Here is a 23,370-nt window from a genome sequence, read left to right as displayed (position 1 = left end):
TCCAAATCTTTAATAGAAGAATCAAACACAAATTCTTCAAAACCCTAATCTTTAAAAACCCTCATCTCTTTCAATCAAACCTGCAAAAATGTCTTCTTCAGACTTCGCCAACTCCTAAACTCAAACCACTACCCTCAAAATAGTCGAAGAAACTAGCCAAAACGTTGTTCCCCTTCCCTTGAAGTCAAACAATCATTCCCTTCATCTCACCTTGGACGGTTTCGACCACAAGGTTCGCCCCATTGTTGATGTTCTTCAACATCATTTCTTGAACCCTGCCCTCAAAAATGTCGACGACATTGTCCCTGAATGCTTCATTCAGGAGTTGTGGCAAACATGTGCCGTCACATAATCCCAATGCAGGATTATTGGAGAGTTCTATGTGCCCTCCTCTAAGGAGTATGTATCTGTGAGAATTTCAAGGTCACTATTCTCACGCGTTCTTCAAATACCAACCAAGACTGACCTTGATTTGAGCGAGTACGCCCCTCTCCCATCTGGGGATGAACTGGTGGCATTCTTGAAGATGTCGGGGTACAACCAGGCTATTAAGTACCCATCACAGTATCGAAGACAGTATCTGCCACCAATTTGGAACACAATGTTCACATTGGTCAACCGTTCACTGACAGGGAAGATTGAAAGCCTCGATATGTGTTCAACCAACATGTTGCAAATCATGTACAGGATCTTCTTTGATCTATCTTTGGATTACTCCTTGATCTTGTACACGGAGTTTAAGGCTGCAGTCGAAAAGAAATGTCAGGAGGCCGCGAAAGGAAAGGACCTGCCAGCTCTACTGTTTCCCTGTTTCTGGGTCTTCTTCTAAGACCTAGTATTGACAAGCACAATCTCAATGTGGCAAATCTGTATATGCACAAGGTCAATATACTTTCAACGTACAAACCAACCATGCACAAGGAAGGGTATACTATAGAGAGGCCAATCCCAATGAAGCTACAGGCATACATGAAGACAAAGGAGATAAGGAAGGGATACAGACGTGTACGCGAGGCACTAGAACCAATGCCTCGAACCCTGGCACGCATAGGTTTAAACCAAGAGGGAGAGGAAGCAGAGGAGGCTCAAAGGCCTCAGGCAGAGGATGAGGGAGTAAGGCAGGAGAGGGAGAGGGAGAAAAAGAGGAAGAGGGTGGAATTAAAGAGGAAGAGGGAAGAAAGAGAGAAGATGAGAAAGGCAGAGGAGAAGAGAGCAAAAAGAGAGAGGCTTGAGGAAATTGCTCGAAATGAGGAAGAGGAAAGAGTTAGAAGAGAAACCGCTAAACAGAACTTGGAGCTTTTCTCAAGTTCCAAAGATGAAGAATCACAAGAGCGTCCAGATGCTATTGGGTCTAATACAGCAAATGACGGGGAAGACGCTCTTGATGATGATGTTCCTGGGTCAAATACAGCAAATGAAGGGGAAGACGCCCTTGATGATGATGTGGGCGTAGCTGTTGAGTTTGAAGAGAATGAAGAGGATGATGAGAGAGAAGGAGAAGTAGCTGCTCTACCTCAGGGCGAGCTAGAGCAACCTAGGACCGTGAATAGGCACATATACTTTCCTAGCCTAACTCCAAGTGCAACCACATCTTCTGACTCTGGTGGTCGAGACACCGAGATCATTCAACAAGAGGTGCACACCTCGAAGCCATACCAGCTAAACCAACCAGAGGTCGCATCTGCCTTTGGCCAAGAAAGCCAAAGGGAAGCCACACTCCAGGGATCACCCTCTCAAAAGAGCGAAACCTTTGAAAAGATAAGTGGCATGTCTCCCCATGCCACGTCACTTTCCCATACAGAGGAATTAGTTTCCTCTACACTAGGAATTTTCCCACCTTGTTCAGAGCAAGGCATAGGTACACAAGACTTAGAGACTCTCGACCAATCTCCTAGTCCACTTGTGGAGGGTCCTTTGGCAGGCTCTGAACCTGCTGAGGGAACTCTTCACGACAGAATAGCAGTAGTGCCCTCTTCCCCAAGAGAGACACAAGGATTCGCTAGAAATCCTTCCTCGACCAACATTCAACAAGTCAAGACAGAAGGTGTCCTAGGAACAAGGACTCAATCTAGCCCATGTGTTGAGCCAGAGGTTACCACAAAAGAATACATCACAAAGGACGAGTTCCAGTCTTTTTCCACCTCTATGTTTTGCTCCTTGGACGAGCTAAAACACAACATGGCCCATGTAGAGCCATCTCCTTTTGCATTTGCTTTGGATGAGGTTCGATCATCCTTAGCAGTATTGAGGGCTGAGTCTTTGACAAATTCCTCTCATCTCGATCGCTTACAAGAATTGACGGCAAGCAATGCAGAGATCCTGCAAAGGGTCCTTGCCCACATTCAGAGGGATGGAGCTTCCACTTCATCTCAAGACACTCAAGCGCTCATTCCTCTGAATGTGCCGGTCGACTATGTCACCCAGACGACGATGAATGCTCTAGGTGACCGTCTCCTACAGAAGGTGGCCAACTTCACTTTCGACTTTAATAGCATAGCCAAGCATGCAGCAGTCGAGATGCGTCATTTGTTGGCAGCTGTTAAATACAATACGGATATGGAGATTCTCAAGGTCACAATGGCAACATCAGAGATTGTTGAGCTCTTAGATGCAAAGATCAAGGCCATGCCTCCGACGAACGTACAGAAACCAAAGAGGAAGATTGAGCCACCAACTGCATGTGCCGAGGCCTCAAAGAATAGGAGGCTTGACAACGATGAGGACCCAGACCAGTCTGGCTCTCAAAGTTGCCAAGAGGGGGAGAACCAACCAGCAGCCACTAAAAGTTCTATTCCAAAGGCTGCCCCCTCTACTTCTACTCCTCGACAACAAGCGCAAGCACCACCAAGTCAAATATCTAAGGCTGCGCAGGCACATGCAGAGGATAAAAGAAAGAGAAAGATGCCCGCTTCATCAGCAGCAGAACCAGAAGGGCGTAAGAAGGGTGAAGAGGACGTGATCCAACTCCTTTCTGTGTACACCTCTTCATCCTCTTCAGAGCCCTTATCATTATCTGCAGAGTATGTCATGGAGACTACTCCGCCTTCAAAGAGGGATGATGAAGAAGAAGTAGTGGTAGTCAATGTCGCCGATCCAGAACTTCTGAGATGCCAAGAACCAGAGGGGGCGTCTATTCCAACAGTTGTCCCACTTGAAGAAGTTATTGTTGTTGCACCACCACCACATCAGAACACGCATAGAGCCAAGGTCCCTGTTCAAGGGACCAGAGTCGTCACACCTGCTATGAGGCAGGGGGTCCCCGTCAGAGCTCGTAAGCCAGAGGCAGGCAATAACAGCAAGCCTCAAAGCTCCAAACGTCCCATTGATCGAGTATAAGAGATCAAGGATCATATGGATGCGATGATGAGGCCCACACCCTGCGATAAGCCAATCAAGGACACTGCAGACAGCAAAGAAGTCTACCAATTTCTCTACAACCTGCAGAGTGAGACACCTATCGTCAAGATCAATCTTCATCCAACGGCTCTAGAGCACATTAGGCAGAGGTTCTTACAACGCTACACTCAACTTGTCTCAGCAGTCCACTAAGTTGATGGCATCAAAAAGATCCTAGACATCAAGAGACAAACCTTTATGCATAACCAGATCATATTCCATGAATATATGGTTGAGAGGACCCATGGACAGATTAGCACCTTTACATATTGCGATCTTATTAATCTGAATCCATGGGACCTTATGTCTCTGTACTTCTATACTGACAACAAAAGGGATAAGGAGATGAAGCATGCTCTGGCCAACTCAGCGATCAGGCAGATGATGACAGACCTCCTAGACTTCAGATGCAAGTTCGACTTCCAATTGGCTCCGGATATGGGAATAGATCAGCTAAATGTCACTACACCTAATGAAGATCTAGAAGGCATCAAGAGCATTCCCTCGTGGACGGTGCTGGTGGAACCAGAGGTAGGGGTGGTCTTTCGAAACGAGTAAGGAAGAAAAAATTTCTTTCGTGAAGACCAACGCCTGAAATACTCAAACTCTACTCTACGCTACATCAAGATCCATCTACTCAAAAGCAGAGATAACACCCCTGGTGCAAAGGAAAGTTCGAATATAATAATCAGATTTATCAACAATTTGTTGGAGTTTCGTGAGCTTCTTAGGAGGTTCAATAAGCTTCAACACATCTAGGCCTTCTCCTTGTGAGCAACTTCTATCTTTTGTTTTTAGAATTCAAGTATTGTAATTTCTTTCCTTCGTATTGTAAACATTATATAGACAATGTAAAACATAGATTACTTTCAACCTCTGCTTCGATTAGACTTGTGCTTTTCATTTAAGTAAGAGTCTGTCTTAATTACACTTAGGGGGAGATTGTTAGACCCCATCTTGTGAAAGTGTAAGTAAGAAGCCTCTTACTCTAGTCGATATGACTTAGTCTTTAGAAGCTGTCTAGATTAAGAGCTCTCATGCAAAAGAGATCAAGAGACAGAGCTCTTACTCAAAGAGCCAAGCGTCTCATATACAGAGCCTGCACTCTACTCCATGGAAGATCAAGCCTTAAGCACCAAAAAAAGCTTAAGCGCTAGATACAGAGCTACATTCCAGACACAGAGCCTCTTCATAGTACATGCAGAGCCTTTGGGTCTCATAACTCCATGGAAAGCGCGCTTGTCCAGACTTTCTCGCAAGCGTCAAACAGAATCAAGGTGGCTTGACTTAGTCTACTCCACTATTCAAGGGTCGTCAACGATAAGGATGCAGAATAAGCGCTCAAAGATTCAAGCCAAGATTCTAGCAAATTCTGTTTGACTTAGGCGTATATAAGGAGGCTCCCTCCTCAAGTTACAGTTACCTGAGAGTGCCGACTTAGATGATAGCCAATTCCTGTGAGAATACTATTTAGATTGAGAGAGTTATTATTTCCTTCTCATCTAATAAAAGCATCCGACGTATTCAAAGTTATTTTGTGTTCTTATATTTATTGAATATTTCGTTTGACCATTTCAGTTAACACTGTTTTCATTCCATTCATATTCTTCCAAACTGTGTTTTTCTGATATTAAGAGAATCTGGGTTCCAACACATTCCAAGGTTTAATGAATGAAATTTTTTGGTCGTTATTTACGAAAGTTTGTTTTGGTATTTTTTTACGACATATTGGTATACAGTAACTCTTGGGAGGAACATTTACTACATTTGAAGATTGTTCTTAACATTTTGTCCCTACAACAGCTTTACGCTAATAATAAGAAGTGTGAATTCGGCCGTGATAAACTTGGTTATTTGGGGCATGTTATATCAGGTGAAGGTGTAGAGGTAGACGAGTCGAAGATAAATGCTATCAGATCCAACAGACGAGAAAGAAAATTTTGCACTGCTGCTAAGTTGTCGGACTTATCCACAAAGGGATTCATGGAATTTATGTAGATTGCGTTGGGGGAAATCTACCAAAGCTAGGAAAATAGATAGACTCATTTCCCGCTGCTAAGGGAGAGCAAGAAAGAGAAAAATTCTTGTTTTTTGTAGAATGAAAAGTTCTGACTACAATTACTGAGCTATGAGGACTTTTGGGACTGTCCAGTTATTACTGGAAGTTCATTAAAGGGTATGGAATGGTGGTTGCTCCCCTCACAGATTTACTCAAGAACAATCAATTTCTCTCGATAGAAGCAGCCCAATCAGCCTTTGAGGAATTGAAGAAGTTGTTATCAACAGCACCTGTTTTTGAAACTTCCTGATTTTTTAGCGGAATTTTTCATCGAGATGAACGCTTCAGGGTATGGGTTGGGAGCTGTTTTGATGCAAAACGAGCAGCTCATGGCCTATTTCAGTCAATCATTGGAGTTGAGAGAAAAACAAAGAACTGGTGGCTGTAGTTTTTGTTGTACGTAAATGGATGTCATTTATGTTGGGAGGGCATTTTATGGTCCCTAGTGATCAGCGTAGTCTTCAATTCCTATTGGAACAAAGGGTGGTTGAACCAGAATAACAAAGATGGATGCGAAAGGTGTTGAGATACAACTTTTCGATTGTTTACAAACCAAGATGTGTTAATCGGGCGACAGATGCTCTATCTTGGAAGAAAGATGAATTGGAATGTTCAAGTTTGGGGAACCATAGTGGAGACAATTGGATGATTTGAAACGTGAAATTGAGGAAGATGAATTTCTTATGAAGTTAAAGGCTAATTTGTTGCAAGACAATACGACCCATAAAGGAATTTGAATTACAACAGGGTTTATTGTTATAAGGCCAGGTTGGTAATACCTCGGACATCCAGGTTCATTCCTTTACTGTTTGAGGATTTTCATGGATCTCTGACTGGAGGTCATACTGGGGTGGATCGTTCCTATAAGCGCATAGCTACTGAGATATTTTGGGTGGGCATAAGAAAAGATATAAATGACTTGGTAAGAAGTTGTGAAGTTTGTCAACGGAATAAGACTTTAAGTGGCACTCCAGCGGGTTTGTTACAACCTCTATCACTGCCTTTTACAGTTTGGGAGGAAATATCGATGGATTTTATTGAAGGCTTACCAAGGTCAGATGGTAGGAGCGCCATTATGGTGGTTGTAGATCGTTTTAGTAAGTATGCCGACTTTATTGGATTAAAACACCCATATAATGCTCAATCGGTTGCTGAAGTTTTTGCAAAGGAAATAATACGGCTATATGGAATGCCTCCATTCATAGTTTTCGATAGAGATAAGATTTTCCAAAGTGCGTTTTGGAGAGAGATATTCAAGCTACAAGGTTCTAAACTCAGGTTTTGTACTGCGTATCACCCGCAAACGGAAGTTGTGAACAAATGCTTAGAATAGTATCTGAGATGTTGGGTTTCGGACAGACCGAGGTAGTGGAGTAAATGGTTGTATTGGGTTGAGTTGTCGTATAATACTTCATTTCATTCCACACTTAAGTGTTCTCCTTTTCGTGTCCTTTATGGGAGAGATCCTTCACCGTTAATTCGTTATAAATCGGCTTCCTCAAATTTGCAGTTCGTAGAACAGGAATTAATGGGCAGAGATGAAATTTGGGATGAGGTCAGAATGCATCTGTTGCAATGTAAGATGAAGCAATAGGCAGACTTAAAAAGAACAGATGTTGTCTTTGCACTTGGAGATTGGGTGTTCATAAAATTACGTCCTTATCGGCTGAAATCTTTAGTTAAGAGTAATGAAGCAAAGTTGTTAGCCAGATTTTATGGTCCCTATAAGATCTTGGAGAAGATTGGAAAAGTAGCTTACAAACTGGAGCTATCGGTGGGAGTGAAGATACATCATGTTTAATTATGCTTCTACAACAGAAATTCCTACTCGGATTACGAAAGATTTGGTTCTTCAAGCAGAGTTGGAGGATCTGTTAGATATTCGCCCAATTACTCAAGGCGAACCAGGACAGTTGGATGTTTTGGTGAAATGGAAAGGAATGTTTGAATTTGATTCTTGGGAGAATTTACAAGCTTTGTTACAACAATTTCCTAATAATCACCTTGAGGACAAGGTGAAATCTTTGGGGGGAGTATTGGTGTACCTCCGGTTCGATTCACGTATAGGAGGAGGGAAAATTAGTGTAATTCCTTATTTTCTGTATTGAATAAGTCCTTAGGGGTATTTTCTGGTTTTCCTTTTGTCTAGTGAGTGGGAGCCTGTTTTGTGGGCGGGAAACTTCTGTTTGGGGTCATTCTGTTTTTTCTTCAATTCAGTTGTAAACGAGCTTTGCTCTAGAGAGACCATGGCCTCTCGAATGCCATTGGAGTGAATTCTTTTACATATCAATTCAATTGCAAGCTTTTGACATTATTTTATAGCAGTTAGAAAGGTTAAAGGGATGTCTAAATATTTGGTTTATGGTAGTTATATCGATTTGTTGATAACATATTGTTTGTATAGGTTTGCAAGAAGATTGTGCAAGTTGGTTGAAAACTATATTTAACTTAATCTAGCAAAGTGAGTTCAAATAACCTTAAATCTAGGTACACATCAAATACATAACCGATTCATTTCGCTTATGTTTGAATGTGTAGTTGAAAATGCATGATTCAAATGAGTATTGTGAAATGTGGTTATTTACTTATTTTTACATACAAAGTAAATTTTAGGTGAAAACTAACATGTTAAATTATTATCATAAACTATGTGGAGTATGTTTGATGTTTTGAAACTTGTTGTTTACAAAGCATGCTATTGATTGAAATTTTGGTGAAATAAACTTTCTATAAATGAGGTATTATGAGCTATTTGTTTGCTCACCGACGTGGTGTATTTAGATCTAGATCTGGCGACTTAGGGTCACCCCTTTGTTGCATTTGTATTGGGGTTGCTCCCTTTACAATTAGATGGGTTGCTCCCATTTGGTGTTTATGGAATACCGTGTAGTTATCGTGTCAGATACTCGGCTAATAGGCATAGGGTCTATAAGACACAACATGCACGCAGTGATTATGCCGAAATTAGCCTAACAGATAAGTAGACTGATGGGTAGTGTTCTTTCACTAATTTCGGTTCTTGTTGTAGGTCTCCGCACGTGGTGCAATGATTGTTACCTCGTTTTGAAATTTATAATCACATTTTCTATTGATTCGATTAAAGTAATGTGTTGGTTTGCATATTACCAAAGTTTACTAATCATCCATTGTTTTGGAATTCTTGGATCAGTTTGTTTTTTTGGTGTAGTATTTTGTTGTATAAACTCTTGATTCACCAAGCAAGAAGCCTGATTTGTTTTTATCTTTCAACGTGTATCCCAGGATCAAGATCAAAGGGTATTGACATTGTTACCACTACTAGGTAATTTTATTGGTGATACAGTGTTTTTGACTACCTATCACTTCAGACAGAAGATTAGTTCAAAATAGCAATCGATAGATTTAATATCAACACATTTGGCGTATGTTTGCAAGTAATAGTTAATGTATGTGGTGCTAATGCACGTTTTCGGTTTTTGGATTTGTTTAGCGTATTTGTAAATATAATATACCGAGCACAAACACACACGTACACGCACAATTTCAACCCTCCTAATTTGTAGGTTGGCAGTTTGACGAGTTGAGTTTAATTCAGTTTTTAGCGGGTTGGAAGAGTTTTACGGGTTGACGGTTTTTTGTACACCCCTAGAATTTATGAATAAGTTGGTGCTGAAATTTTAGAAAATTTGCTTATATGAAAAATAGGGTGTTGCATAACACAAGTTCCCTTGATAGAGTTGGTCAATGCCAGAATTTTGTGTTATCTTTTCAGTTTTTAGAGTTTAATATCAGATTTATTGTGTTTTTAAAAATGTTATAAAGGACTCGAACACGAAAAGCAAGGAATTAACCAACAAATGAATGATAATTTTGAAAAGAATATCCATATCTTCATTTATAGTAAAATGGTGTCACCACTTAAAAGAATTCTTAAGTTCAGTTTGGTTGCTAAAAACAAGTCATACCAAAATGTATTTTGCACACATTAAAATACTTCATAAGCCAACGTTATGTAACATCACAAAACCAATTCAAAACTTTTCATATACATCATCTATGATAATCTACTAAAAAGACATGGCATTCTTCAAAACTTTTACAAACAAGGAAAAGAAGTGAATCCAGACTGAACTAATAACTGATTATACGAAAAACTTAGAACAAAAATCCAAACCGAACAAACAGTCAATTCCAGTTTGGTTTAGCCTAGTACTGGTTTCGTTCAACGATTTGAAGCACCTTTTGCACAGCATGCTTAAAGGAGCGTCTAAACGAATAATACAATAAGATGTAAAATTATATTATAAATCAAAAATAAAAAATTAACAAAATTCCTCCATAAACAAAGGAGTAAATATGAAATACAACAATAAATTCTAACGTTCAACTTTAAAGTATTCTATCACTACACAGTTACAGGTAAATCTTATAATAATAAAATAAGATTTAACATTTCAAACAAAAATTAATACTAATGGTTTTTAAAGAAACAATTCCTTATGCAAAAATACAAATTATTCTATTTATTTCGACATATCATACTCATAGTAATGTTAACTAAAATTATTTTTAAATACAGGCATTTATTAAATATAACCATCCAGATCATCTTCACAATAAATTTTAACTCAAAATATTAACTTTGCCTAAAGTATGTAGTATTCAAATAGATGTAAAGGGGTGCAAACATAACACCCTTCTCTTAATCCAGAGTTTAACTTATCATAGGTCGATAATTCAATTCTCCTCAAGATAATTGATTGATGGATGCATAAGCATAGTCAAATATCTAGAGTTATCAATATAACACAGATTCTGGATTTGACCCAAATCTCTTGGTGATCAATAACTTAGATTCTCGATTTGACCCAAATCTTGAATCACTAAGGAGGTACAATATACACCATAAAGATGTTGCTACCTGAACCCCTTGGGGTCAAATTAAATATTAATGATACAAAAAGACAATTTAAGTGTTTATCAAAATCTTACAAGGTAAGTATTTCTCAAATGTCACTTCGCTTACCGGGTGAACATGACAAAAACCTAAATCTTACTCGGTAGGAGGTATAACATAGACCAAGAATCCCACCCAGCAAGTGAAAGAGAAGACTCTTACTTGGTTGGCGCTTAGTGGCCGAGAATGTTAACCCATAAGGTAAATGATTAAATGCTTACCTAGTAAGCATCTTGAAAAACGATGCCTAAGGGGCCATTTACCAAACACTTACCCGGTAAGTGCTTACCGGTCAAATTTAACACTATTATTTACTTACCGGGTAAGATTTTAATCCATCAAAACGATATTCTGTGCAACAATTCACCCAGTAAGCGCTTACCATGGTAAGAGTCGTCGCCCTCACTTACCGGGTAAGACTCATGGTCTTTGTCTCGCTCTTACCGGGTAAGATTCTTAGTCTTTACCATATTCATCCGGTGAGGTAATGTGACTTGGTAAGCGCTTACCCGGGTAAGTGTTCGGTAAACGGCCTCTAAGTGTCTCTCGATCATATGGTTGTAAGCTTGACATTGACTACTAACAGAATACGTGTTCCGACTGTAGCAAGCCTCAACCTATATATACCAAATAATACCCAAACCAAAAGAGCACGGTATATTCCACCCACTCCAAGGTGAAGTAAGGGAGAGGTAAGATGTAAACGGACATGTCTTCTACCTCAATAATAAGCATAAATACAACTGAAAATGGCTAATACCAGTGTAGAAGATTGGTGCGATGAACTTCAAAGAACAATGAACCATAAAACAACAATGATGCAAAGAAATGAAAGAAGACCCGATAAAACAGAGAATCCAAATTGTTTTAGGTTTACAAACCAATTACAGATAGAAGAAAAATGGCATATAAGAAGGAACTAAGTCAAGCTAGTAAATAAGATACAGAGCAAACAAGCAAATGATAAGAGTTGGACTAAAAATAAATAAAAACAAGATAAATGGAAAGCACCCAACAAACGCTACTGATACGAATTGAATCTTTAAGCACAAATAGAATCATACCGAACTTAAAGCCCCCAATTAACTTCTACTGAAATTGGTTTTCTTGTTTTTACCTCTTTTTCAACGATGGATTTGGTGTATAAGAGGTTCTCATTTGGCCATCATGACCTTCACAAATTCCTCATAGTTGATCTGGCCATCACCATCCACATCAGCCTCACGGATCATCTCATCAACTTCCTCATCTGTCAGCTTCTCACCAAGATTTGTCATAACATGGCGAAGCTCGGCAGCAGAAATGAAGCCATTTTGATCCTTGTCAAACACACGAAAAGCCTCCTTAAGCTCCTCTTCAGAGTCAGTGTCCTTCATCTTTCGAGCCATCAGATTCAGGAACTCCGGGAAATCAATAGTCCCATTCCCATCAGCATCAACCTCATTGATCATGTCCTGAAGTTCAGCTTCTGTCGGGTTTTGTCCTAGAGATCTCATAACGGTTCCAAGCTCCTTGGTTGTGATACAACCTGCGCCAGTGAATAGTTATCATTAAATGTAACTGATAGTAAGAATTTAACACACAATGATGACTACAACAAAGGAAACTACAAGCATAAAAGGGACTATTGGTTTTGTTTGGTAAATTGCAGGAACATCAATTATTTGATTTATTCCAGATCTAAGCACATTCCATAGAGAAATCAATAACCTACAAACAATGCCTTCATCTCCTACCAAATCACAAGAATCTGGCAGAAACAAGAAATAAATTGAACTCAGATTACAGCTAAACCCTTTGTAAGCAACAACTTGATTGATAAACAGAAGAGTTTTCTAGGAATCGCAAATCCTTGTTGATCTTTGATTTGAACGACACCATAATAATCACTAACTCTGGCAATTGCATTTAATCATACATAGAATCCCAAAAGTCCATTAGGGTATTAAAAATCGACAATCATAAATCAGATCTGATACAAAGAGATGATTGCGTACAATCTTACGATTCATGAATCGTTTGCTCGAGTGAAACACGTTCACTCATACCACACGTATACGTATATAAAGAGATCAGAACAAAAAAAAGGTAATAAAATTATGTACAGAAACAAACAGATGAATCGAATGGAAAGATAGAGAGAGAGAGAGAGAGAGAGAGAGAGAGCTAACCATCTCCATCCTTATCGAATAGGCTGAAAGCCTCCTTAAATTCTGAGATCTGATCATCGGTAAGCTGATCCGCCATTACTTTTCAACACACGAAAGAGGGAAGGGAAGAAAATGGTGGTACAATCGAGGGGTGGCGTTACAACTCAGGGACTGCGTTTTGTGGGTGATGTTTATATATGTATATAGAAAAACGCTTGTTTGCCTCATCACCTTTCTTTTACCATAATACCCTCAACTTTTTTGTAAGTATCTCGTTGGCCATGGGATTGGGTCATTGGTGGTAGCCGTGGTCCAAAACCCGACCAATCCGATCAATCTAATCCAATCCAACATGAAATAATTCAATTCAATGTAACCAGTGTTTAATCGGGTTGTAAATTGTCAAATCATAGGTATTGGGTTGATATTAAGTTACTATTATTTAAACTCAACCTAACCCGATGAACCCGATATACTTTTATTTTTTGGATTTAATACGATTGTTGAATTTCTATTAATATATACATTAGACAATTACACTATCATGTATGCTATTCATATACACATATTTTCAGTCTATTCACATCTTTATATAACTCATTCGTATATATGTTCAGTAATTGTGAACATATATATGTAAATTGAGAAAATTAACTGAATGTGATAATGTACGAAGTATGGATAAGTTGTATTAAATAGTTGATGATGAAAAAAAATTATGAGCAGAGAAATAACATATTCTAGGTTAGAAGAGTATTTTAATGTACCAAAGTATCAACCCGACCAATCCGTACGGATTGGGTTGGGTTGGGTTAAGATTTTTCAAACCGCAAGTATTGGATTCGGTTGTTCAAATGTTTTCAACCCGATCAACCCAACCCGTAAGCATCCTTAATTGGTGGTATCAAGATGGATCATGGACGAATATCTCTTTTCTAATTAGAACATGTATTATCATTATCAATCAAACTTGTCCCTAACACCACTGTTGCCAAGAAAAAATAAAATCCTTGCATCACGTTGAGATCCATTGAAACGATAATAGTTGAATTTTGAAAAAGCGGTCAACTGCCAGATTGTTATCCTTTGAGAAGACCTTGTTATTTTGATGCCTCAAATCAAATATAAAGTGATCCATACAACCGTTTGTCAAATCGGTTGTCTTCCCCTCGAAATTGATTGGGAGTCCACACACATAATTAATTCTTTAAGTGAGATAGATGACGAAAGACTCCACCCCTACCACCAACAAAAATCCTTCCATATTTGAAGCACCAATGGACAATTGACAAAACAATGATTTAAAGTAAGGAAGGTATATCCAAAGGTTTGTCATGTAAAGTTGTCATCACCTTCACCGGTAACCTCCACCCATCTGAGCCTCTAGACAAAGATGCACACCTTCCATAGGGTTAGCAAGCACTACTGAGTTGGGATAACATGTAATCATACCTGTGAAAGTTTATCTTCAACCTAGACCAAGGCTCCTTAACCAAATAATCCACCCCAAATGACATGTGGTTTATGTCTAATATACGTAGGGTTAGTTAAGGCGATATGACATCCTTAACAGTAGCCATTGGATGACTTCATGCTACATCTTAAGTCCTTACTAGTTTGATAGCTAATTGATTTTTCTGGCGAGCCAACTCGAGAATGGGTTGGCATTGCACCCGTGGAGGAGAAGAGCATAGATAATTTCAAACAGAAATATGAATTAATGTATGGAGTGCATCACACCCAAGCACTTGATGCTATAACATTATCCTCATGCCTCATGGCGTATGTTGTAGCATTTTTTCTGCATTCGACTGTTAATAGAGCCTTGCGGTAGCCATGGTTGTTTGCTTTAATTATGCTTTTTCTATTCCCTAATTTATAAGTTTAGTATCTTGGTCAAATAAAAAAACATTGTTTATGAATTCAAATATAATACTCGTGTTCCGTTAAATCGTACAAATTGGGTTAAGTGAATTTTCGGTAGAATTATGCATAACGTCTTTGTACCTGTTGATCCCATATCTCTCAATATAACACGAAGATTTATGTTATGAAACCTAAATCTATCGTATAAATGATGAATAGTGAAGAACATCTTATAAAATATTTAGGAAAATATGAAGCTTCAAAGAATTTCACTATAATAATTTTAACGAGAATGAATGAATAATTTACAAGACATATGATAGATATCTATACTAGCAATATAGTCTAAGAGATAACAATCTAGTGAAAGATATTGTTAGGACTGAATTTCTTTATAAATTGTATTCGATTTGACAGATTAATATAGTCTATAATTGTTGTAAAAGTCATTATGTTTGACTTTTCTTTGTGTAGTTTGAATTTGACTAGACTTTCTAGTTTGACCCTATATAAAGGGTTAGTTCTTTGTAATTTTTGTAAGGAACTCAATTGTAAAATATGATACGTATAATAAAAGTTTGACCAAGTTTGAAGGTTTGACTTTCTCTCTCAACTCTCCTTCATAGTGTTCTTGATGTTCTTGAAGATTGCCATGGATGTTTAGAGATTAATTGAAGATTGATCATCATTTTGGACTATCAATTGGTATCAGAGCAGGAAATGCACGAAATCAAGAAAAGAAATCAGTGGTTTTGAAGATTTTTCGAAGATATTTTTCTTAAAAATTTTGTGTTCTTCATCTTGTTCTTATTTTTTTCTTGTGTTTGATCCATATTTTTTTTTAAATTTTGTGTTTTCGTGTTATTGACAAAGATTTGTGATTTGGTTATTTGATTTCAAGATTTAGTGAAATTTTGTGGTTTTAAATTTTTTTTGTTCTTATTTTTTTTCATAATTTTTTTTTGTTTGATCCATTTTTTGACTATTTTTTTTTCTGTTTTTGTGTAATTCGCTCAAGGCCCAACCAGCCCAACAGTTTATCTCTAAGCCCATCTGATTGTTTTCTTGACTGTCTTCATCTTCATCGCATCGCTCAATTCACTAGTCCGCTTATGCCTTTATCCGATTTCAAGATAAATCGCTCAAAAGCTTGATCGATTTAGTGTTTCATCGCTCAACCTATCCGGTTTTGTATATCGCTCAATCACTTAGTCGTTTGCTGCATTCATCGCTCAATCAATCCAGTGAAATCCAAGTCTAAATCGCTCATACCCTTCTCCGATTTAAGCCTAAATCGCACGAGTTCTTGAGCTTTAATCGCAGGTTCTTTGTCCGATTTCTGTGTAAATTGATTGAAGGTTGTCTGATTCCTGTGTCGGGAGTTACGCTCACCTTCTCCTTCACCTCGGTTTCCTTCTCGTCAGTATCAGTAGCTACAAAAGTTATATTTTGTCCCTTCACAGCTAAGGTTACTGGTGTCAAAAACCTTCTGGTTCTTCACACTCCTAGCTCTAGGTCCCCTGTTAAGCTCATTTAGACCATCCCCATTTTCGTTGTTATATCCAAAGAAACCATTGCCTCTCCCTCTAGGCTTGTACTTGTTATCCACTGCCAACCAACCACGCCTGTTACCTTGGGAATCATAAGCATTAGAACCATATCCATAGCCAGAACGATAGGTGCTTCCATATTGGCCGTATAACTTGTTTGGATACATTCTATTTATATATCCATTGGCTGTGTTTATACCAGATATTGGCCTCGGAAAACCATGAGATGAGAATGAGGGCTAAGATTTTGATTTCTTGATGCAACACCATTCGAAGAACTTCAGATTTTGAAACAGAAGATAGCATTGATTGAAACAAGTAATGGGACTCAAGAAGAACAGGACACCTGCTTCTTTTTGCTTCTGTCGATGACAGTCTAACAGTTAATGGCAGTCCCCAAGCAAGTACTAGTGGTGATATTGAAGATGTTCCCTGCTTGATTTCCTACTTCATCTCAGCTAAATAAGCAGTTTAAGTGTTAAATCACACAAAAGGGACTTCAATTTTGTGTCAGGTTCTGGTAAATCGCTTACTGCCATCATCGATTTTAAGATAGCCGATTTGAGGTTACCTCGACCAAAGGCTCACCCGGTTTTAGACTTGGTCACTGTTTTGAATGGTTTCATCTTAAATCGCTCAAGTGAGTTGTAAATCGATCAAGTAACTCACCTTCGGATTTGGTTTATTGCTTGTTTACATCGGATAAAAGTTGTCAGTTTTGTTAAATTGCTCAAGATTTAGGAAATTTTACGGATTGTAAACCGAGCAAGTCGTGCTAAGAGAGAGACCATTCCAGGACTGGTTAATTCAAGGGAAGTTAGAGAGTCTACAAGTTTTCTGCCAAGTGAATAATTGAAGGTCTTGCCATCATATGAAAGCTTCAGGCGGGCAATCAAACTACAAGATAAATCGAAGAGTGAAGTGTAATGTGTGGTTGTAACAAATCTGACGAACTTCAAGTTGAAGCAATGAGAACAATCATCAGATGACTTGGAGGAGAAATAGAAAGTAAACAGAGACTGATATTCATATTTGTTTGAAGACATCATACCTTGACTGTATTCCTTTCTAAATAGCACATAACTTTGAACCAGATTCATCTTCAATCACACAGGTTTCGGTCAGCAAAGTATTGGTTTAGACTACTTGGATTGAGCTTGTTTAATTATTTTTTGGGTCTGATTTACTTTTGTTTGGGCCTGTTTTTAATCTTTTCCAATTTGTAATAAACCCATTTTTTTTGTTTATTCTTTTTCTTGGCCCAAGTTGATTTTTTTTTTTGTTGTTTTAAAATCTTTAATTTAGATTTTTTTTGGATCATTTTTTATCTATTTGTATCTGTTTTTGGTTTGTTTTAGACTGTTTGAGAATTTTAAACTGTTTTGCATCGTATAAACTGTTTTTATCAGTTTTAACCGTTTTTGACTGTTTTTAACAGTTTTTAACTGTTTACAACAGTTTTAGACTGTTTTAACTGATTTTTGATAGTTTTCGCTGATTTTTTGATTTCTCAACAGTTTTTTTTTGTGTTTTTCTATTTTTTTGAGCTTAATCAATTTTGATTTCTTTGATTGATTTCAACGCTTTAGATCCTTTGATCAATCTGATTTCTGAAAATGACAATTTCTTTTGCGAAGGAGAACTTGGATTTGAGAATTAAAGTTTCTGAACTGGAAAAGAGAGTAGAGGACTACAAAGATAAATACATAAATATGTTTGATGAAAATTACGCAGATAAAGAATTTATTAAGGATCTGCAAAAAGAAAATAAAGCTTTGAGAGAAAATTCTGAAGAAGATGTATCAGTAAAGGTCAGTGAACTTGAGAAAGCTTTGAACACAGTAAGGAAAGAGTGTGAAGTAGAATTGAAAACTTGGAGTAAATCTAATAAATAACTATTTGACAAACTCCAAAAAGTTTAGAGTGAACTTAATGCTGAGAGAAAATCTCCAAGGAATTATACTGAGACTGAGAGTGATCTGAGTGAGTTAAAGAGGTTATTGGATTTAGAGAAAGAGAAGGTTCTAGAAGTTGAAAAGAGTTTGAATTTTGAAAGAACAAAAAACGAGAAAGAGAAGAAGAAATTTCTTGAATTAGAGAAAAAGTTTGGTGTTGAACGTATATCTTATAAAAATAAGATAAACTCTCTCGAGCAGAACGCCAAAATGCTGTTAAAGCATATCTCGGATTTTGAGCAGCTGATCATCTTGGAACGAGCCAAGACTAATAAAGAGAAGGAAGATATCAAAGAAGAATGTCTGAGCCAGAAACAGAAACTGTCTGAAAGCATTGCTCAAAAGCAAAAAGCTTTAGATGAAGAGAAGAAGTTATTTGTACTTGAAAAGAGAAATACTTCAAAGAAATAGACAACTAGAGCTAAAGAGCTTGCTGAAAAGAAAAAATGGCTCGACATCGCTTCTGAGAATGAGAAGAGCAGCTCAGATGAAGAGAGAAGAGAGTTTAATAATCAAAAAAAGAAAATTGAGATGCTTAAAAAGGAGTTAGAAGGTAAACTCCTGGATACTACAAAGAAATTTTCTGATCTGAAGACATAGCTTGAAACTGAATTGAAGATGAGAACTGAACTAAAAAATAAGTATGATTTAGTTACTGTTGAACGAGACCAACTTTTAGAAAAAGTCAAAGACTTTTCTTGTGCTCAAAGCTCAAATAATTCTCCTTCACAGTGTAAAACGAACTTTTATGACTGTTCGAAATCGAATAGTTATTCAAGCAGCCCTAAATCTACTGTTTCTAAGAACTATTCTCGTTCTTCTAATCAGTACTATCAAGGGTACGTCATCGGATCACCCAATTATTCTTCTAAAGTTAAAAGCATTTGGGTAAATAAATCTGAATCTGTTTCATCTCGACACTCTGTTGTTATTAACAATAATCTTCCTTGTTTTGTGAGATCTACTACTGACTTGATAAATCTTAGCAAGAGAAGGATCATGTGCTCCACATGCAAGAATATTGATTTTGTGAACAGAAAGAGGTACAACAGGTGGATTGACGATAACAGATATCAGAAAAACTGGAAAGGTAATAACAGGTATGATAACAATAATTTGTATGGATCTTATTTTGTATATAATCATTTTGTTAAAAGCGCAAAAAAAACATCTAATAAAAATAGATGGTTTGGCAGTTATAACATCCCACAACCTGATACTAACAAAGAAGGACCCAAGTTCGTTTGGGTACCAAAATCTGTCTGGTCTTATTTTGGAGGTGCATCATTACTGCGCTGATCAGAAATTCATACAGATGATGCACTAATTCAAGGGGAGTTGTAAACTGTCCAAACGAGGCTTCTGAATACATCAGTTCAGAACCCGTGCTTAAACATTGTGGTTTCTAAACACCCAGTTTAGGACCCATGCTTAAAATGTTTCCATTTTTTTCTTTTGAGCTTAACTTAAACATTTCTTAATCTATTTTCTAGGGGGAGTCTCTAGAATTTTTGAATAAGCTGAGTTCCCACTTTCGAACCCATCATCATCTTTTCAATTTGAACCCAAATGTTGTGGCCTGATGATTTATAACTGTCAATGCTAGTGTAGATATCGTTAGTCAATGCTTGCATCATATAAGACTTGCAAAGCACATCAGCATGGGCTCTTTCTTTATCTTCAGGTGAATATTGATGTTTCAGTTTAGGTACTTTCTGTTCAGGTATGCCTGCTACTAWATCAGCTTCTACCACTAGGAAGAATTCAGCAGGACCTTCCATTAGAGATTTCATAATCAGATCTCCTTCTTTCATCCTCTCAATGAAGTTCAGAAATCTATCTCTCCACTGATTATAGTCACCACGAAACAGAACAGGTGGCTTGGTGTCAATACCAATAGCCATTGCTTCTCTTGAACTCATCCTATCAGTTTGTATGAAAATAGGATCAACTGCAGTTCAAAGTTTGAATTAAAAGATCAATTTACAAAAATATATCTGATAATATGTAAACCACAATTAGCACACATTCAACACTTAGAGAATGTTAAGCACAAACACTTATCCGGATTAGTAATCCGGTCAAGTTTATCCGGATTAAGAGTCCGGTCAAAAAGATAGAATATTCAACAGGTTATTCGGATTAGAAATCCAGACAACAAGTAAACATAAATCGCTCAAAAGACTTAACCAAAATTTACTAATTTCATACGGATTACTAAAAATGAAATACGGATAAGGCACAAAATTCAATTTGTTTTAAAATTCTCAAATCGGAGGTTTTCTACACTTAGTCAAAATTCCAAAATGAAAATCGGACGTAAAAAGTCAACAAGTCAACAAGTCAAGGTCAACAAAGTCAACAAGACAAAGTACGTACAAAGTCCTTTCAAAACAAATCGCTCAAAAGTCAAAATTTTTAAACCGATCAAAAAGTCAAACACCGTCCAAATGATGTACGATTACAGAAATAAACCGCTCAAATAGACATTCAAAGACTTACCAAGCGGATTCTAAACCGCTTACCAAATCGCACAAACAATCAAACTTACCATCCGGATTGTTTAAATCGCTCAGATATCCGTTCAAGTTACTAACTTCTTACCAGCCGGATTCTTTAAACCGCACAATAAACCGTTCAAGTGTTCAACGGTTTACCAACCGGATTGATTAAAATCGCATACTAATCCACACAAGGTATCAACGATTTACCAGCCGGATTAGTTAAACCGGTCAATTATCCGCACAAGTGTTGTCTGGATTAACCTATATCAAAACAACTCAAAAACACACGGATGTTAAATCGCACAAGAGTTAAGCGGATAACATCTTAAACCGTACAAGCTTTAAGCGGACTAAAATTCAAGCAAAAACACAAAATTTCACACTCTTTACCAAAATTTTGGATCAAAACATGAAAAATATGAATTTTGAAGAACTTTTTCCAGAATACGAAAAATCAAATTTCAACTAATTAAGCCTTAAAACTTGTTTAAAATAAAAAATGGTGTGAATCAAGATTGTTCGATATGTAAAACCGAATCTAATGATGTAAATCTATACAATTAAAACTCAAAATATGAACAATTTAGGCTAAAAGACCCAATCTGGACGAAAAACTCTCAAGAACAGTGATGAACATTTTAACTCAGATCGACGAATCTTCAATAATTCGTGCCGAAAATGTGTAAATATGATAAATCTTCAAATCCAAACTGCTGCAGTCTGCTCTGATACCAATTGATAAATCCAAAAATCATACAAACATGATGTAATCTTCAAGAATCATGATGAACATAAAAGTAGAAAGAATATTATCAAAGGATGATTTGATAGAGAGAGAGAGAATTACACAGCACTAATCACTTGATAATTCTGCTAATGACAATTGTAATGACAATTACAAGGAAAATACTATTTATACTAGGAAATAGTAAAGGCTACACTATTACAAACAATTACACTAAGGAGAAACTTGAATACAACTTTAAAGCTCTAAATTAAACCCAACATGAAGCTTCTTTCATAAGTTTTGCCTGAACTTGTCTGACCATATGCAATAACTCCAAGGCTTGAATGTGATTTATTGCGAGTGAATGATGAAAAAGATAAACAATTTTTGCTCAGTCTTGTAAATATTTTTGGTAAAAGGGGCAGATTCTTTAAATCCAACATTTAGGGGTTCATGATTAGAAACTAATTGGGACTTTTTGGTTTTGGACATTTTTGATTGTAAATTTGCATCTCTTGGACATATATGCTCACAGTCTTGTCTCGTAGATCACTTCAACCGGATTTGGTGTACCTTAATAGTTTCCTAACCGGGTTTGGATTTGGACAAGAATCTTTGCTCATAAGTCGAACCACACCTGGCACAAATTTTTCTTGGTCAATTGATTTGGCTTGTTTTATTTTTTTTTGGATTTTCATTTGATTCAATTTTTATTCCTTAACTGTTTTAATCTGTTTTGAACTGTTTTGAGAAAATTTTGAAATGATTTGGATCGCGTAAACTGTTTCTTATCAGTTTTAACCGTTTTTGACTATTTTTAACAGTTTTTAACTGTTTTCAGCAGTTTTGACTGTTTGACTGATTTTTGACAGTTTTCGCTGTTTTTCTGTTCTCAACTGTTTTTTTTTTGTGTTTTTCTGAATGTTTTTGAGCTTATTGATTGTTTTTGACTGATTTCATCGCATTTGATTCTTGTGATCAATCTGATTTCTGTAATGACAACTTTTGTCGAGAGGGAATATAAAGAGCTTAAAGAAAAATATGTTAAACTAAATTCTGAGCTTAACAAGAATATATCATGGACAATTTGTCTTACTGACTGTAATGAGAGAGAGAGAAAGAAAAGAAGAGAGTTTTGAAAAAAAAGCTGAATGATCTAATGAAGACTGTTTTTGATCCACAAGAGACAGTAAGATTGAAGAAACAGATTGAGGACTTAACAACTAAACTGCATAAATCTGAACTGCAAATTGACTCTTTTGGGAGGAATAATAAAGAGATTGAGGACTTAACTAATAAAATTCATAAGTCTGAATGTGATCTGCTTGAGTCAAGGAAATTATTGGATCTAGAGAAGAATAAAGTTTTAGAAATTGAGAAGATTTTAAATGCTGAAGGAAAGATATGGAGAAAGAAAAGAAAAGATTTATTGATTTAGAGAAACGATTTGATGCTGAACGCTTATCTTATGAAAATAAGATAAACTCTCTCGAGCTGAACGCGAAATTGCTTTTGAAACAAATCTCTGATTTTGAGCAGCTGATTGATAAGTCCAGAAATCATACAAACATGAAGTAATCTTCAAGAATCATGATGAACATCAAAGATAGAAAGAATATGATCAAAGGATGATTAGATTGAGAGAGAGAAAGAATTACAACACTAATCTTGATAATTATGCTAATGACGATTGTTAATGACAATTACAAGGAAATCACTATTTATACTAGGAAATTGTAAAGGCTAAACTATTACAAAATAATTACACTAAGGAGAAACTTGAATAAAACATTAAAGCACGAACTTGAACCCAACATTCTCCCCCTTTGGATTCAAGTTTGGACCCTTGTGAATTTCGTTTTGCGCAGTCCAAGGATTTTCTCTAACCTTCTCAGAGCATTCCTGTACTGATCTTCTCCTCGAGCAAATTTATGGCGTTGACAAGCAAGTATCTTTCTTTGGCATTCATCCGTTCAGATTCCACAACCTTATCATCCTGATCCCTTTTCAAGTCAAGTGCCCTTCTTACTAGCTTGATCGTACCGTTAGAATACTTATTCAACTCACTGAATCTCATGAACTTTTTGACTTGAAGTTGAGCAAAGTAGATAACCCCAAATTMTRGACTTTCAAGCACCATGTAAACTGGATAGCCTTCAATGTCTTCTAAATCTTGATTAGGTCTTTTGAGGTTGATGATTCGTTGACTGTCTTCAAGACCCATTTG

General features: G+C 37.0%; 1 protein-coding gene and 1 pseudogene across 1 annotated transcript; one reads left to right on the top strand and one right to left on the bottom strand.

The window, feature by feature from the left end:
* The first annotated feature begins 759 nt into the window (after positions 1-759).
* On the top strand, positions 760-3,336 carry LOC112503158 (uncharacterized abhydrolase domain-containing protein DDB_G0269086-like). The gene is made up of 2 exons (XM_025107226.1): positions 760-1,635; positions 2,167-3,336. The coding sequence occupies exons 1-2, from the start codon at positions 760-762 to the stop codon at positions 3,334-3,336; spliced, it is 2,046 nt and encodes a 681-aa protein (XP_024962994.1).
* Positions 3,337-11,209: 7,873 nt separating this feature from the next.
* Positions 11,210-12,712, bottom strand: LOC112503160 (annotated as a pseudogene).
* Positions 12,713-23,370: the final 10,658 nt, after the last annotated feature.

This window comes from Cynara cardunculus, unplaced genomic scaffold (genome assembly GCF_001531365.2).
Source record: "Cynara cardunculus var. scolymus isolate 2C unplaced genomic scaffold, CcrdV1 Un_Scaffold_2645, whole genome shotgun sequence".
Taxonomy (NCBI): Eukaryota; Viridiplantae; Streptophyta; class Magnoliopsida; order Asterales; family Asteraceae; genus Cynara; species Cynara cardunculus.
Note: the sequence above shows the minus strand (reverse complement) of the source record. Positions and strands in the feature narration are given on the sequence as shown.